This window comes from Cicer arietinum, chromosome 8, assembly GCF_000331145.2.
Source record: "Cicer arietinum cultivar CDC Frontier isolate Library 1 chromosome 8, Cicar.CDCFrontier_v2.0, whole genome shotgun sequence".
Lineage (NCBI taxonomy): Eukaryota > Viridiplantae > Streptophyta > Magnoliopsida > Fabales > Fabaceae > Cicer > Cicer arietinum.
The window spans coordinates 4,842,044-4,859,667 of NC_021167.2; the positions used below are offsets into that span (position 1 = coordinate 4,842,044).

Here is a 17,624-nt window from a genome sequence, read left to right on the forward strand (position 1 = left end):
ATTAAATTTATCATAAAAGTATAAGATAATGCTAAGAAGAATAATTTATTTATCATTAGTTTGTCCAAAATTAACTATTGTCAATTACATCATGAATCAATAACTTCATAGATACATGTGTGTTTTTAGACTAGAGTGATATTTCAAGGTTACCTAAAAAAGATTATGATGATTCTTTCGATATTTGATGAAACAAAATACTCGGACCATCTCAAATTTCCTTTAACAAATAAGATTATAAGTTAAAAAATATAGTTAATTTTGTATTTAAAACAGAAATTATCACTTATCAAATTTCCCTTCATGACATGAAAAAGAAAAATTAAATGTTTTTGAAAAAAAAAATTAATAAATGATAAGAGATATAATAGAAAAACAACAATGATACTACGTTGATACCATAAAACTATATATAAAATGAGACGATCTATTTGTATGAGTAATATCTATTTTTCTTCCCGCCAAATTCCTTCACTCATACAATTGCTAAAGAACATATATCTCACTACCAAAATATAACAGAAATAGAGATAATCTTAAAATCAGACTAAGTAAATGCCCCAACATTTTTAGCTACTGTCATGGTTAAGTTTTGTACTATATAAAAGATACTTCTGTAAAGGGTAAACTTATGCTTCAAGTGATATCCTATACGCAAGGACTGCAAACAAATGTCTTCTTTCAACAGTGAGGAAAACCACTCACCCTGACAGCCCCCTAAAAATGGCTAACTCAATTACGAGCTGTCAAGCAAGAGAGCATCTTGGAATAAAACTTGGTTCTTGTCCTTTTCAGGCGAAAGGCAAAAGATTCATCATCTTATTTGCAAAATTAGGTTGATGATGATAAAACTACTAGGTAATACAAAAGGACTCTTACTGAGTGAATATGCAATTCAACACATGAGTAAACCTTATATAATGAGCAGCAGAGTAAATGTACATGGTGTATACTAATTTGAAGGATTGGTCATCCCAATAGGAAGGACATTTAAAATCTAAAATACAGTAAACACTATGGATACTCAAGACAGCACACATTATTTTACTCTGAAACAACGTACTTTCTTAACTTTTCAATTCAGAATACAACTCACACAGCGACAGGTTGAGTGGCTTTCTTCAGCCATGCATTTTCAGCTTCATCCAAATATGGCGCCAAAATATCTCTACACTTGGAATGATAGGAGTTCAACCAATTTATCTCTTCTGGATTTAGAAGGTTCAGGTCAATCAGCTTCGTTTGGTATGGTGCCTGGACAAGAAACATCAAACACTTATGAAAGGTTCTATTGTCAGTGACAGGGATCTAGTAAATAATACAAATTAATTTAATTATAGGAAATTCTCCCATTTTAAGTACAGTTATTAATCCACAAATGTCAGAAAGAACTACAAACCTAAATAAGTAACAGCTAAATAAAAGGGAGCATTTATGTCTTTTAATAGTAGCACTACTAGTAACACCATGAAAAATCCAAACAAACATGGTTCTCCCTCCATTGATGATATGCTGTATTATTTAACTTGCATGTTGATATAAAATTAAAAGGAAAATGGAAATACATAATAGAATTATATATGCTGAAAGGAAATTTTGATGGAACTAAGGGTGATAAAATTAACCATACAAATATATTTCTAGTTCAAGCATTTAAAAATAAACCCAACTCCAAAGCATTTTTTAATGTTTAGTTCAGTTAAAAATAAAGATCCCATGGAAAGAAGCTACACACTAAATACACAGGTTAGGACTTACCCAGGTAATATGCTCAAAAGACAAGTAACCTTTATCACCAAAATTAAATTTTGTATCAGCCTCCTTGACAATAAGCACATTCTCCAATCGTATCCCAAATTCTCCATCCTCATAGTAACCAGGTTCTAAAAACCAATTCCAATGAATAAACCAAATAAACTTAAGTATAATTGAACATTTGCAGACTTTTAAATGGCCAGTAAAATAAATTGAAAATGATTCAGAACAATCAATTAAGATAAAAGAAAATTTATGTGCCAATCCCGTAGGCTACAGCAAACAGGCTATAACAATATCAAGATACTAACCATCTGTAACAGTCATGGAAGATTGCAGTGGTACATTTCGTATTCTGAAACTGATTAATTGAGGTCCTGCACAACTTATATGATATTAATTTAAAATCTCATTTTGAATTAACTTGAAAAAGGAAATAAATTGAAAATGGAATGACATTAGCAATAGGGAAATTGTGATAGTTTATCTATACCTTCATGGACATTCAGGTAGGACCCAATACCGTGACCAGTTCCATGTCGATAATCAAGGCCATAGTTCCACAAAGGAATTCGAGCAAGAATATCAAGCGTGTGACCTACAAGAATTTTCAAAAACGGAGAAAGTAGCTAAGTTTTCATGATTGAAATGGAGACTAGTTCAAATTATGCCCAAAGAATTTGACACAATAGTCAAATTTGTAATACCATTTGTCCCATTAGGAAATTTAGCATTTCCCAGAGCAATGTGACCCTTTAGGACCTGCACCAAATTCAGCAAATCAGGCAACTTAACATAAACCCGCTTTAAAGTATAAATAAAATTGAGAAACTGGGACAAAAAAATAAGCTAGCAGCTTTACTTGTATTTAAAAGATATTAAATGTTTAAAAACAAAAAAAATATAACACCAAGAGAATAATTTCTAAACTTGTTCCCCTCATCAAAATCTCATTTCCTATTGAGGGGGAAATCTTGGATAATAAATGATTCATGATAATAGTTTGAAACCATGCAACCTTTAGAAAAAGTAAATAAAGGCACATACTGCTGTATAACATGATTTTTCATGATCCGAAGGTCTCCCAAAATGAACTGTTCGTGTAATATCTGTTGTTCCATCCAGATACTTCAAAGACAACGCCAATTATCAATATACAGAAGTGGATATCATGATCAGAATACACCAAAACAATTAAGTTTCACTAATAATAACAATCTCCACAGACTTCAGTAAATATCTATGACGCATTCTAGACAGACCTGGGCTCCAGAATCAAAAAGATAAATTTTGTCTGGATCAAGCTCGGCACATGTGTCTGCCTGTGGAGAATAATGAATAATAGCGGCATTTGGGCCAACGGAAGAAATAGTAGGGAAACTCAATCCTCTGAAATGCTGAAAACAGATTAGATAAAAAATTTAAGTTAGAATTGAACACAGACCGCATACTCTCTTAACCGTGCAAGCAAATCTACTTTCATGCATTCATATTTATTGAGTTCATACGAAGAAAGATTCTCCTTGTTACTTTAATTCTCTTCTCTTCAAACATTTGGTCAAGTATGCCGGTAAAATAAGTTGAAAAACAAAAGTATTACTGTGTGATTCCTGCATGTTATGGTGCAGAGTCTGCAGAAATATTATATAAGCAACAGCTGAAAAGGTCGGTCACTACTCACACATAATGGGTTTAACAGACTCTAGAGATAACACTAAAAAAAATGCTTTTGCAACAAACAAAACTTTTGAAAAAAATAAAAAATTCAGCTTTCTGGGAAAGATCGAAACAAATTTTCTCCGCTGCTTATTTCAGAAGCCAAAATCTTTGGCATCTCCAAAAGTGCTTTTTCCTTGCCACAATATTTTTGCTACCAAAAACTTATCCAAAAGAATACTTATTGTTTAGTTAACTCCACCTCTTTTGATGCTCGGAACTCTTCAAGCTTGTCACTTACAGTCACCTCAGTCAATTTCAAGGGTTTCCTGCCATAGTCAGAAAATATCTGTAAGCGTAGTGTACGATTCATCTTTTTACTGATGCATATTGAGCTAATTACATGAAAGATTTTCCCAGACTCAACATTTTCAGGAATCAGGAAAAGCATCATCATCACATCAAGAAAGGTAAAAAAACAATCTTCTTTGTTTCACTTATACAATATGCTGATAGAGGTTAAGTTAATTTTCACGAAAGGCTTTATAGTGGGATTATCACTGTCACAACTACCAACCCAGACTAACAAGTGAAACTAGCTTGCCAACTTTTTCTCAAGGTTATATAATATTAAGCATGATAGAGTTTAGGACATATCATATTTGAGAGGATGAACCATGCTAGTAACACACTCTCTAATGTGCTTTTTTCAATACACTATCTCTATTTCCTAGGTAAGTCTACATTGGTGTCACTAAAACATGTGGACCCCACTCTCAATTTGATTGGACCTACTTGTGATTTAGTAGACCTCACATGAATTTCACTCAATAATAAAGTGTCGTGACTGAATACTTACAAATGTTTCTCCTTTTTAACAGAATTCTCCTCTAAAAAGTATCCAGATGCTCCATAAATTTCTTGCATCTGCACATTGAACCAATATTTTGCATCATCAAAGAGAAAAATATAATAATTAAGAGAATGGAGACTTAAATGTCGTAATCAAAAAAATAAAATATGTCTAGAGACACAAGATCTAAATACTAACCTTCTTATCCAGCCAAACAAGATATTGCACAACAGCCGCACCATCCCGAATATGTGCCTTTCTTAACCCATCCAATTCCACTGGGTTCTACAAGGAATTAAGTAATTAACATTTAACATTAAGCGAAATTAATTGCTGAAATATTTTTCTCAATTTCCTAAAATGTCAAAACTAGACATTAACTTCTCTACTTCGCCAACAATCAAATGTTCTTTATTAAAGGGGTATAAGCATACAACCTTTAAAGCTTTTGGAAGAGCCAGAGGTGATTGCTGCAAGAGAACTGTATCAGGATTCAGTTTTGAATACAAAGCAAAGCAGCATGAACCTGGATCAGCCCATATGAAGTTGCTACTATTTTCTCCTGCTTGATGTTTACCATTTACGCTCTTATGGGTTTCACTGGGAATCTTTGCAGATTCCTTCGAAACTTCAGCAAGAGTACCAGTAGACACGGAATCAAGCTCATCAGTCGCAAGTAATGCCACGTCAAAGCTTACTGATGTATACTCTTTGATTTCAATTCCATTCTCCTCTAAATGAGTTTTTACCTGGCACAAAATACAATTTTCAGTAGGTTGTGTTTCCAAAGTTGCATCTCCCAGTCTAAAGATACGGAGATCATTAACCAAAGTACTACTCAACCAATAGATCTTTCTTACTCTTCCCAAGTAAATAAACTTCAGTTTAGGTCAACCATGCATGAATGAATGTTTTCCCAGGTTTCAGATGAGTAGTATTCAAATCCTATCATTCTTATTACATTACATTATATACATATACAAGGGCAGAAGAATTTTTATCATGGTTTAAGCATCGTATAGACCTATCATAACTTGATATAATATATTTCAATTGCTGGTACTTTTAAAGCCATAGGATTCAGATGAGTCGAACTGGTATTTTAAAATCAGATCCTATCATTCTTATTACAATATATACATATATAAGGCAGACGAATTTCCTTTAAAAAAAAGGCAGACAGCCATGTGACAAGCACTCAGTGGAACAAATTCGGAGCTGATGAGACACAACTTGAACTGACCTCAATAGACAACTTTCGTGTGTCCAAATAAATGAAGGCAGAATTGGATGTCACAATAGCAAATGCATGAACAACCGGACAATATGCCACATCATTTCCACGAATATTATACAGCCATGCAACCTGTATTGAATGACAATAAAATGAAAAAGAAAATGATCTTCAAAAGGATGAACATTTGAGGCAGAAAATACTCTCTGATTCAGAAAAACTGTTACGGGGAAAGAAACAAAAATGAAGAACTACTAAGAGGATACACTCACTTCGTCGAGTGTTGTAAAAATTATTCCTCGAGCATGCTCCTGTACAAGCTTTTTTCTCAAATCTTTCAACTTATCTGTGACAGAACGGCCTGCAAACTTTAATGGCTGTACAGTGACCGCATTAATCTCTGCTGGTGGACGATTTGTCCAAACTTCATCTACCAAATTTTTTGTAGTTTGGACCAGCTTCTGCTGGTTTTTGGCAAAAGCACGTTCCCATCGTTGAGCAGTATCAATTGAAATGCACCAAGGGTCAACCCCAATGGCTGCATCTTTTGGCAAGTTCTAGTGAATGGAAATGACTAATTAGTACAAACATACCATAAAAAAAAATACAGATATACACGTATGAGATAAATAGAAATTAGACCACTCAGAAGCAATTCATGGATGAGACAAGCCTAATCCACTGCATTGTCTTCATTAAAACTAGTGAGTTTATGTTTTGGATTTATGAATAGGATTTTTTTTTTTCCTTTTAAAATTTCTAATAGTTTCAAGTCTTATCTCTATTTTGACATTTCTATCTTCTACGAATTTACGATGCCTTTCTTTCTCTTCCTATCACTCTCTGTTTCTCTTCCAAATTCTTTTTTTCTAACTTCAATTTTTTAACAATAAAGCAAGTACAACCTCAGCCAGCACCTAATCAAGGAAAATCTACTTGTGGACAACATATAAAAATGCCAAGACGTAGAAAGATTTGGTAAGGCCAGACAAGAGAGAAACCCATATGAAAAACATCATTCGGTAACTTTTGTCATTTAAAAGTAGCATACATAAAAAAAATGTTTTTCTAAAGGCTCACATCAGCCATCCATATATCTACAGCAGGATCTTCGGCCATACGCATCAGTTTCCACTGATCACTAAGTTGTTGTTCAGCCTGCAAAAAATAACGTCCATCGGTCCAAAGCAATGCTTCATCCTTTGTTATAAGTGCCAAACCTGAATGCCATTTTAAAAAGAAAATGAAAAACAAGAAAGAAAAACACTTCACTAATTAAATCATCTTTTAAAATTGAAATACATAATAAGACCATGACATAGCTAAAATAGAAAAGAGTTTTTTTCAAGATAATTAGTCACTAGTCACACTTATAGAAAGCCTAATGTATTTTTCAAACTTATAGAAACAAGATTTACTTTCACTGAAACCAATTATGTAACTTGAGGAAAGTTCAGAGAATTTTACTGATTTTTTTCTTTCTAAATTGCTTGAGTAAATAGCACTACACAAGTATGATATTTATATATCTCTGGAAATAAATGTAACTTATATTTAAAAGTGTTGTTAAATTGCGGGCTATACCACTATATTATAGTGAAATTTAAACAAATTGCTATTGTTCTGCATTAAGCTATTTAATACAAATTGTTGCCAAATAGCTGCTATAGTGGTACTATAGCACTGGTAGGTAACATAATTTGAACAAACCGCTATTTTCTTCGATCCGCAATTGACAACAATGATATTCAATAAAGATAACAGAGAAACAACTGCTACATGAATCTGATTATTAATTTCTACTACTATTTCCAACATTTCATAACTTCTGAATCCAATAAACAGATAAATGTTAAAACTAACAGATAACAGATACAGTAAAACATAAATGAAGACAAAGGTTTCCTTTGATCATCATACTGATTGCATAAACCCTAAATTAACAAAAGAAAAAATAGAAAACGCATCAAACACAATTCCTGGATAGAAACTGACCAGCACTTCCAGTGAAGCCAGAAACGAATTGGCGACGCTTGTCTCGTCCAGATACATATTCACTCTGCAAAATGAAAATGAAAATGAAAATCGCATGAAGAAATAGATTTCAAATTGACTAAATACAAATAAAAGATCGGATTATAAGAGATAATTAAAAATACTTCGATCTAAGTAAAATTGGAAGAAAAAAAAATTTATCGATGATTGATTAACCTGATGATAATCTTCAGAGGGAACAACTAAGGCATGGAGAGGCGGAGAGTGAGAAGCCATCAAAGACCTCAAAGCAGAGAGTGTGTCTGCCATTTCTTTTCCGTTTCGTTTTGGTTTCTGAGTCACGCCGCTTAAGACTTTCGAGTTTTTGAGTGAGAAATGAAATGATAAATTATAATGCTGACAGCTTTATTATATAGATAGATTCTATTCTACTTGATATAGAACGATCGTCACTGTTGCTTTGTTTTTAACGGTTACGGATTTATTATTTGATCATACAAGATTTGTTGCGCATATAGTTTGTTATAGTAGTTATAACTTATCTTGAGTGCCCCAAGTGATAGAGTTCGAGATTTTTACGAGTTAGTTAAGATTCTTAGTTTAGTTAGAGTCATTGTATAAAGTGTATATTATGTTCTAATTTAATCATTTTAAATAATTTATATTTCTCTCAATTTAATTTTGTATTACGTTGGACTTTATCACATTTCTCAATATAGTATATATAGTATTAGAATAAAGATATTTATGTCTCTTTTTATCTTATTTTTTGCTTTTTTTCATTTTCTTTATTTCATAGTCTTTGATCAATCATTTTTGTGTGTGTCTACCTATATATGTGAAAAGACAACTAAATATGACATATGAATTATTTATATATGCTCATATATATAATACTTTGGTGCATAGTTCAGGGACAAGGTATGCATGTGGTACGATTTCAATCCCACTCTTCGAACAACATAGAGGAACTTTCTCTCGATTCTTGTCCCTACGAAGAAATTTTTCTACCAATAAGGTACCAAATAGGATCGTTCATGTGAAGATCTCTACCTACTAATGCAGATTGCCATCTCTATTTGCGTGTGCGGTGTAATTTTGTGATATGAGTAATGAGTATAGTTGAATGTTAAAACAATTAATGAAAAAATACACGCGGAAGAAAGAATAAAATATCTTCTCTCATGTCTATCTTGGAAAATACTTAAGACATCCACAGTTTTTTTTTTTTTTTTTTTTTTTTTTTAAATTTCACTGACATCCAAACAAAAGAAGTCTTGTATTTTTAGGCCGACCCAACACGTTATGAAACATAAAACAAAATTATCAAAAGACTTTTTTAATAGTTAATAAATAAATTATTAATATTTTATTTAATAACTATAAAAACATTATTTGATAGAAATTGTGGCATTTTAAATTCATTTTTTTTATATTTTTTTAATAAATAAAATAAAATTTTCAACTGTTCTACAAAAACATTATATAAAAGATTTTATCAAATTTATATAAGTTAAAAACGTCAATGATAAATTTAAATAAAGAAGTATGGTCAAAGTGAAGACAATTATTTTGTTGTGTTGATAGCAAATTTCAGACAAAAGTTTCAATACGATATTTTAAGAGACATTTTTTAGTGAAAAAATAATTTCTTTAATATCATAAGATGCTATTTAGTGAAAAAGAATATTTTTAATATTGAAAGATACTTTTACACTATCCTCCTCTTAAATGCCTTTTTTGTGTATTGTTGTAAATTTTTTGGAGGTCTTTTTCTTTTCTGCCATGTATAAAGACTTTTTATAACATATTATTAGGTTTATTTACTGTATAAAAATTAAAATAAAAAATTATTTATTGACGAGGCCTAAAACAAGTGTTTGACGTGCCTCTCCATTAGACCGGCTGTGTGCATTTCTAGCTCAACTACGTTTTCTCCCCTTCTCTCGTATCTAATACCTCTTGAAACAAAAGTTCCTGTAAATGTATCTAGAATTTAAAATTAGTTTATAGATATATACACTTTTTTTTCTTCTAAAAGAGTGTATGGTAAAAAAGGGTATAAGAATAATCTGTTCTAGGAACATTAATTGGAATGTCTAAACTCACATCAGTGAGTCTTGGTTTTTAATGCATGAGTAAACTCAGATGGCTCAGTACTTCATCCAAGTTCTCCTGCATCTTGTGCTGGAACTTTCCGCTTGGTATACACTCTACAAGTGCTTCAAGATTCTCCGGCGTGCTGTAGTCACCTTCTTAAGGATGTTGTCTTAGAATTTGTTTGTAGCTTGAGCCTTTAGCCCTCTTTTTGCCAAAAAAAAGGGGGACATGAAGATACACAAATTCACAATATCATTTGGTATGTATTTAAAAAAACATGTACAACTTCCAGAACAATGCAGAACCTAGAACAACACGAGAATCCTTATCCCCATCACAATTGACACTGACAGTGTGCAACAGAACTGTCATTCCTCCTCACAATGCAATGGAAAAATGCCAAAATCAATTTAACAACAAACAAAGGTAAAATAAAAAAGAAAGATGACCAACAATACTAGAATGAAATCAAGAAAACAGCATCAGGACTTGGCGAGTCGCTTGACTACGGCAGCCATATACTTGCCCTGATGCTCAGCAAGTGCCAGCTCTGTTTCACTTGGCTCTCTTGTGCCATCACCCGCAAACGTTCCTGCACCATATGGAGAACCACCTCTAATGGATTCCATATTGAACATTCCAGGTCCAAATGTATATCCAATAGGAACAAACAACATTCCTTGGTGTGCAAGCTGAGTAATTGCCGTCCAACTGTAATAAATTATAAAAAGCACAAAAATAAATATCTGATCATGTTTTCCAAGCAGTATTATCCAAGAGAGCACTCTAATTTCCATCATGAAGTGAAATAATGTCTTCGTCGGAATTACCACATAATATATATAATGTTAAACTTCTCTAAATTGACAATTCACTTGAGATAAAAAAAAGTAAGAAATATAAAAAACGCAGTGGCTATTTTTCATGCCTAATTTCACAGGAAATTTCAAAGTGGTTCCATATTATTATATATTTCATCCATATAGAAAGTTTAAAATTTGTTATTTAGAAATTGCAATGGCAAAGGGAAAAAAGAGAGAATTACAATGATTTTTGAATCTTTTACACAAGAAATCCATAATTAGTTGAATTGAACTACATGTCCAACTATAATAGCCCACGTCAAAATAGAGGGCTATATAACATTCAATTTTCCCACCAAATCCAAAGTCTAAAGTAATTCCTACCTTCTAAAAGGAGTCAAATCTGAATACCAAACAGTGAAACAGAAGACATGCACTTCAATAGTTCAATATAATACATTCTTCAAATACAACTTATTTGCTTGACTTATTTTTCAAATACAAGAACATCCAATTACCATGCCAACATAAAGACCATCCTCCCAAAGAATACAGTGAAATCTTGGCAAAAATACACCTTTAGTCCTTTAAGTTTAGCTCAATTTTCGCTTAGGTCCTTTAAGTTTATTTCTTCTGGATTCGATCATTTAAATTGCATTCATTTGCACCATTAGCCTATAAGATATTTTAAATTATGCATACAGTCCTTTAAGTTTAAAAAATTTCTCGAATTACAACCATGAAATGTTAAGATATAATTGAAACATAGCAACAAGTTGACTATCCAAACTATTTTTCAAGAGAAGGAAGTTAAAGACATTAATTATGTAGATAAGCCTTTATTACCTTGTTTTTAAGCTATACGTGTGTTTAAATTGTTGTAGAGAAAATTAAGAATTATAGGCCATTTATAAAATTTGATGAATGTTTTATGAATGATTAGTATGAGGGATATATTGTTGCAGAATTTGGTAGACTTTCAAATGATCAAAAACTTTTAATTGAATTAATTGTTGTCGAAATTAAGATAAAGGACTAACAGTGCAAACATAATGTAACTTAAAAGATCAATTCGAGATAAAATAAACTTAAAGGGCCTAAGCAGGAATTCAGTTAAACTTAAAGGACTATAGATGTATTTTTGCCTAAAATCTTTATCAACTTGTTTTAACGCAAACTTTTAAGAAAATTGGTGGCCACATGTGGTCATCCCTTAATAAGCTTTGCATATTACCATCTTTTGACATCATCCAGAAATGATAACTGAAAATTTACTAGGTTGGTAATCTAGATGCGAATATGAATCATCAATTTCATGCAACTCACATGATTCATGAATACATTTGGCCTACTAAGCAATATTCTGTGCTGCTAGTAAAAAGGTTTCTTGCACACCATTCAGCTTGAAAATAAACATCCATGGGATCATACTAGGCAATAGGAAAATATATAAGCACACTCTTCCCCCCTTTGCCAAGTGAAAAAAAATGATATGCAGTATGAAAATTGAATACAAGCCATGCAATATCCATCTTGTATGAAACAAGAACCAGAGCTGAAGACAAACCTCTGAATATAAATGTGCAGACAAAGAGTACATACATATATCATACATGTTTAAGAGAATCACTTACAATATAGCCCTTGAAAAGCATATGTTCATGAAAAATCTCAAGCCATTTTCAATTTCTATCATTGTGATATATACTAAAATTCATTAACTGTCTTGAACATCAAAACCAATCTTTCATCTTATGAAAAAATGAGCTAGCTGACCTATTCAAGTAAAGTCATTTTTAAAACAGTCCCCTTTGTACTATTCACAATAAGACCTTGTTGCACATATCAACAACTAGCTCAGAGTTGAGGCATCAAAATAACAAAATCTTCATACCTGGATGCAAGGCTTTTTCTTTTTACTCATCGTGGATGCAAGGCTTGCAAGCTGCAATCCATGCACCATTCATAGTGCCTCTATACATTTTGTTCATAACCGTCATATTGTTAAAAATGTTCCACTTTTTACATGACTATTCCTAAAGTCACACATATGAACGATTATAATTGGTTGATATCGTAAAACTTGTAACATGTGTCAAAATTAAACTCAATTAAAACATAAACATGCTAATGCTATCCCACTAAAGTTTAATTACAACAATTTAACTATTAACAAACCAAATTCCCAGAACCAGATTATTAAGATAATAATAAAATAAAAAAACTAACAAATATTGCCGAAAGCTTACGCAGTGGTTTCTTGACCGCCGCCTTGAGTTCCAGTACTCACAAAGACACCGGCGGGTTTTCCGGCAAGTTTCTGCCCCTGCCACAAACTTCCAGTAGAATCAAAGAAAGCCTTCATTTGCGCAGCCATGGAGCCATACCTAGTTGGAAACCCAAACAAAACACCATCGGCAGCGGGAAGCTCCTCCGGCGTAATCACCGGAATAGTTTCATCCTTAGGCGATGCTTTAACCTGATTCAAGACCTCAATCGACAATGTCTCAGGCACTCTGTACAAAACCCCTTCAACACCATCGACAGCGTCGACGCCTTGCTTCAACCTCTTCGCCAACCCTTCTACGTGACCGTACATTGAATAGAACACGATGAAGACCTTCAGTTTGACATCGGTTAGAACTGACGGTGGTTCTTGGATTGAGTCGTCGGATTCTGTGGTGGTTATCGGCGGAGATTCTTCGGTTACAGCCGGTACTCTTTTCTTGCTGGGAACACAGCCTCTTCCTTTTCCCATATTAAGAAGAAAAAAAGGGAAAGAAAATTGGAAATGTTAAATGTGAAATGTGAAATTAAATTCTACTTGAACTGAATAGAAATGGAAGCATCCAAAATTTGGGAGTGATTTTGATTTGTTTTTTCTTCAGAATTTCAGAGATGAGACTGAGACTACAGACCCTTTTTTTTTTAGCAAATGATTGGTAGCGTCACTGGGGTGGGATCACTCAAATGAAAAAAATACACGTCATCAACCCAGCCTAATCGAAACGGCCACGCTTTTCGCTTTTTGCGTACGTTAATTCACAAATTTACTTCTTCATTGGTTGGAGATGCGGTTAAAAATCATTTTTTCTTTCTCTCTTAATCAAATATATACTAACTAAAAATCTATTCCTCTATGCTTTTCATCTATTCTTATAGCATTATTTTCATTGCACAAACGCTCTCTTCTTTAGTGCTCATAAAAAATCTTAAAATTGTAAGTTTAATTTTTACTATGGCATCTACATAATTTCAACTTGCAACAAAATTTTTAATCCAGATTCAACCTCTGTTTTTTCTTTAAGCTTTGAATATTTATACTAATAACAAGGGTGTGTAAAATATATGGTTAATTGAACCATTAATAAGTTGAATTTGACTGTACTAAAAAAATCAAACATATTAAATGTTTAATGAATTAAATCGTATATTTATAATAAATCAGTTAATTAAATTTAATTATTTTAATCTCAATTAAGATTTAAAAAAAATTGAAATTGATTTTTCTCGAAAAAATATTGAAACTCTTTTTGAAAAAAAATTAAAATCATTTTTTGAAAAAAAATTAAATCATTTTATTTTGATTTTTTTTTTAAAATAATTGAAACTTTCTTCTAAAAAAATCTTCTCCAAAAATTTTTGAAAAATAATCGAAATCTTTTTACATCTTTTTTTTTTTAAATCCAAATTTTTGTTTGAAAATTTCAAAATTATTTTCCCAAAGAACTAATTTAAAATAATTTTTTATTAAAAATTTATTTAAAATATTAAACTAATTTATATTTATAAATCAATTTTCAAATCAGTTTAGAACTGAATTTGATTTGAGAATGATTTTAAAAAACTACTAAACCTACAATTGGTTATTGAATAAGAAAGACTATGAAAACCACCTCACAAAATGGTAGTGGGTGGTTGGTTCTATCATTTCTTTAATAGTGAAGGAACCAAATATAAACTTATTTACAAATTACTAATGAGTTATAAAAAAATTCATATATTCTCAATCTAATTTTTTTATTTGAAAAAAAAAAATTGCCTTGAAAGTTATCTAGTGTAATGCTTTTTGTTGGGATATGATGATATTGGGCTTGGTAAACTAAAGTCCAATCGGAAACAAGTTGGATGAGGTCAAAAGAAACTAAAAATAACTCATTATTATTGGCCCAAATGAAACCTGAAAAGAATATAATTATATGACGATTGTTCATCTCATAACTCATCTTTATTCACAATTAGCAAAATGTATTATCGGATTCACGCTTCTAGTAGTGTATTTATCCTTTTTTTTAACTTATAAAACCTACTATAGGGTAAAACAACGCATTTCTTGAGGGACGACAAGCCATTTCCTAATTATATATATTTATTTCACTAAAACCAAGTCTAGTTAATTTATTGGCTTGATAATAAATTATTGGATGGGTTTGGCATAAACGTCACTATCGTTCACTTTGAGATAGAAAGCACACAAGTCTTGTATGGGCGCGGAATGTGAATGGATCGGAAATGGTAAAAAGTCCGCAAATCCTCCAAGGTGTGAAATTGGCCTGCTAATGCCTTTCTTGTGTAAAGATTTCTCAATGGGGAATTTAATAGTAACAATCTATTTTTTTTTTATGAAGTGTTTGTATATACATAACTTGTAAAGAAAGTAGGAAAGAGAATATTGGTCTTACATTATAAAAATAATGTTTTTCATCACCAATCAGGACTTCAAATTACTACCTCACCCTACATAGTATATAAATCCACTTTTACTTACGATTAATGGGCCTAATAAGTCAATTAAACGCATGCATATACGATTATTCAAATTTAAAAAAAAAGAGTTTAGTAACCGTGTCTTGTTGAGGATTAAATACTATACTATGGTTTAGGCCCGACATCATCATAACGTGTAAACCTTACTGTCCTTATCCTTCGTTGCCTGAATTGCTTATATAATTTCCCTTTCTATTTTCTCGCCTTCACGTGTTTCCTTAAATTTCAGGGAAATTGTATTGACCAAAAACATTTTAAGGGAATTTTTTAGTACAACCCCTACACTCAAATAAAAGTAAAAGTATGATTAAAGAAAATTTATGTAATTGGTTTAAAATTTGTAACAAATACATCAATTTTTTTATTCTCCTTTTGTTTATATTTGAAATTGGAATGAGTATCTTGGAGTTTTGTTGGATAATGATACCCACAACACAAGACAAAGATAATTCAAAATTAAATTTAATTAAATATGAAAACTTGATGTGGCATTAAATGATTGAAGAAGAGAGTTAGATAGTCAATTCTAAAAATAACATTACGAATATATTTATCATCATATAATAAAACACCATTGTAAAATGTCCACATTGAAAATAAATAGCTATTGAATATTACTTTGCAGTAGAAATCACATATGAACTCGCTATTATAGTTGCGAAGGATTCCTCCATAAGCTGACGAGCCATCAATATGTGTGTAAGCAACATCAACATTCATCTTCACAACCCTCACAATGAGTTTAATCCATGCTTTTTGACTATGGTTAATAAAGTTTTACTTCAGAACCTTGATTTTGATCAAAGAGTTATGAATAAAGTCAACTTGGTTAGAAATGTAATGTCAAAAATTACTCTCTATCTTTGTACTTTGGGAGAAAATCGAAGAGTTTTGATATTTTCATAGTTTATTAACCACCATATCAAAGAACATTTTCCATGCCCACAAGATGTTTCCAATGTGGATGTGAGTAAGATTTTACTAAAGCCAAGCGTAAGTACCAAAGCTACAAAATTTACTCCAAAATCAAGGCTTAATAACTTTATTCCATAACAATTGGACTTCTTCATAATCATTCACAGCGTGCATAAAGGTCTTAGGTAGAGACAATGTTGACGAAGATCTTTAAATGTCATGTTTCTATGACATCTCTTAGCATTTGTCAAGAGTTTATTGTGTGTCATCTTCCAAAGCATTGTCGTAACACGAAAAATTAAGGAAAAGTTACCACTAGTGTTAAATTTGTAAAAAGTTAGTATTACTTTACAAATTTAACCTTATTAGGAAATTGATTTTTTTCTTATATAATATTTCTTATAAGTTAAAAAAATGTAACGTAATTAGGAGTATGTTACAAAATAAATGATTAATACAATTAAATATTGCAAACAATCTTACAAAAAGAGACAATGAAAAACCTCATGATAATCTTATATTTAAGAATGGATTGAGTATTTAACTAATTAGTCGACATCTACGTTTTTAAGTGAAGTAAAGGACAATAAGAGATAAAATTCTCTCATATTTCCAACTACTAGTAAGCATCATTCAACTGATGAATCGGGAGGTCATTTTTGTAATGGTGAAATCCTTGATGACGATTGGACCTGAGGATGTACTTTTGGTAAAGGTAGCTTCAATGCATGATTATTCAGTAAGGAGAACTTTAGAGGTTATTGGGGTCAACTAGTCATCAATTGCATAATAATTGGAACACTCTTAGGTTTCTTAAAGGTGAAGGAAATATGTTATCTCTAACCCTAATTGTGTATTTGCTAATATGGTAAAAGTGTGTAATGTTGATTTGACCCACTTATTATATAGCCAAATTTTCTAATATACTAAAAAAAACAAAACATTGCTTGAAAACTGAGATAAAAGGTAGTTTATAAATATTTACAACTCAATCTATTGAGACACTTTTTACAATGAACAAAATGGTGAGAACCCACACAAAATCTATATAAAGTAGACAATATCTTTAAAAATATAGAGTTGCAAATTGAGCTCAAAATATTAACGTTAAAAAATGGCCTAAGCCAGACATGGGAGTTGACGTTCCTCTTAAACCTTGATTATGGGACTACAATACCGGCACATAAAAAAATTCACACTATTTAGAAAACAAGAGTACTTTATAAACAGTCATACTCCTCAATCCACTAAAACACCTTTTACAAAAGACAAAACTAGGATGACTTAGAAATGCAATGCCACAAACAATACCTCATAAATCTAGTGTCGCTGACTTAAGGTGGAAATCAAGGTATGAAACAATAAAAAGCATGATTAGATATGGCAAAAACTTTGTATATGTAAATATCAACATATATTGCAATTTGTCGTCCATTAATGAATATAAAGGTAGATTTAATTGTATTTGTACTCGCGAGTATCCATTCTCGTTAGTAAATTGATAAAAATACTAAATTGTAATGTACTTTATTTATGTATTAATTTA

The 17,624-nt window shown here is 31.5% G+C and overlaps 2 protein-coding genes across 2 annotated transcripts; both read right to left on the bottom strand.

Moving 5' to 3' along the window:
• Window positions 1-889: 889 nt before the first annotated feature.
• Window positions 890-7,897, bottom strand: LOC101491734 (aminopeptidase P1). The gene is made up of 16 exons (XM_004511954.4): window positions 7,710-7,897; window positions 7,494-7,557; window positions 6,579-6,718; window positions 5,771-6,055; window positions 5,508-5,630; window positions 4,702-5,013; window positions 4,463-4,549; window positions 4,271-4,338; window positions 3,674-3,740; window positions 3,018-3,152; window positions 2,803-2,883; window positions 2,463-2,517; window positions 2,249-2,353; window positions 2,067-2,132; window positions 1,759-1,883; window positions 890-1,254 (listed from the first exon to the last, which is right to left on the bottom strand). The coding sequence occupies exons 1-16, from the start codon at window positions 7,800-7,802 to the stop codon at window positions 1,093-1,095; spliced, it is 1,968 nt and encodes a 655-aa protein (XP_004512011.1). The 5' UTR covers window positions 7,803-7,897; the 3' UTR covers window positions 890-1,092.
• Window positions 7,898-9,828: 1,931 nt separating this feature from the next.
• LOC101492053 (probable NAD(P)H dehydrogenase (quinone) FQR1-like 2) lies at window positions 9,829-13,357 on the bottom strand. Its single transcript, XM_004511955.3, has 2 exons — window positions 12,646-13,357; window positions 9,829-10,304 (listed from the first exon to the last, which is right to left on the bottom strand). The coding sequence occupies exons 1-2, from the start codon at window positions 13,152-13,154 to the stop codon at window positions 10,076-10,078; spliced, it is 738 nt and encodes a 245-aa protein (XP_004512012.1). The 5' UTR covers window positions 13,155-13,357; the 3' UTR covers window positions 9,829-10,075.
• Between the last annotated feature and the right edge of the window lie 4,267 nt (window positions 13,358-17,624).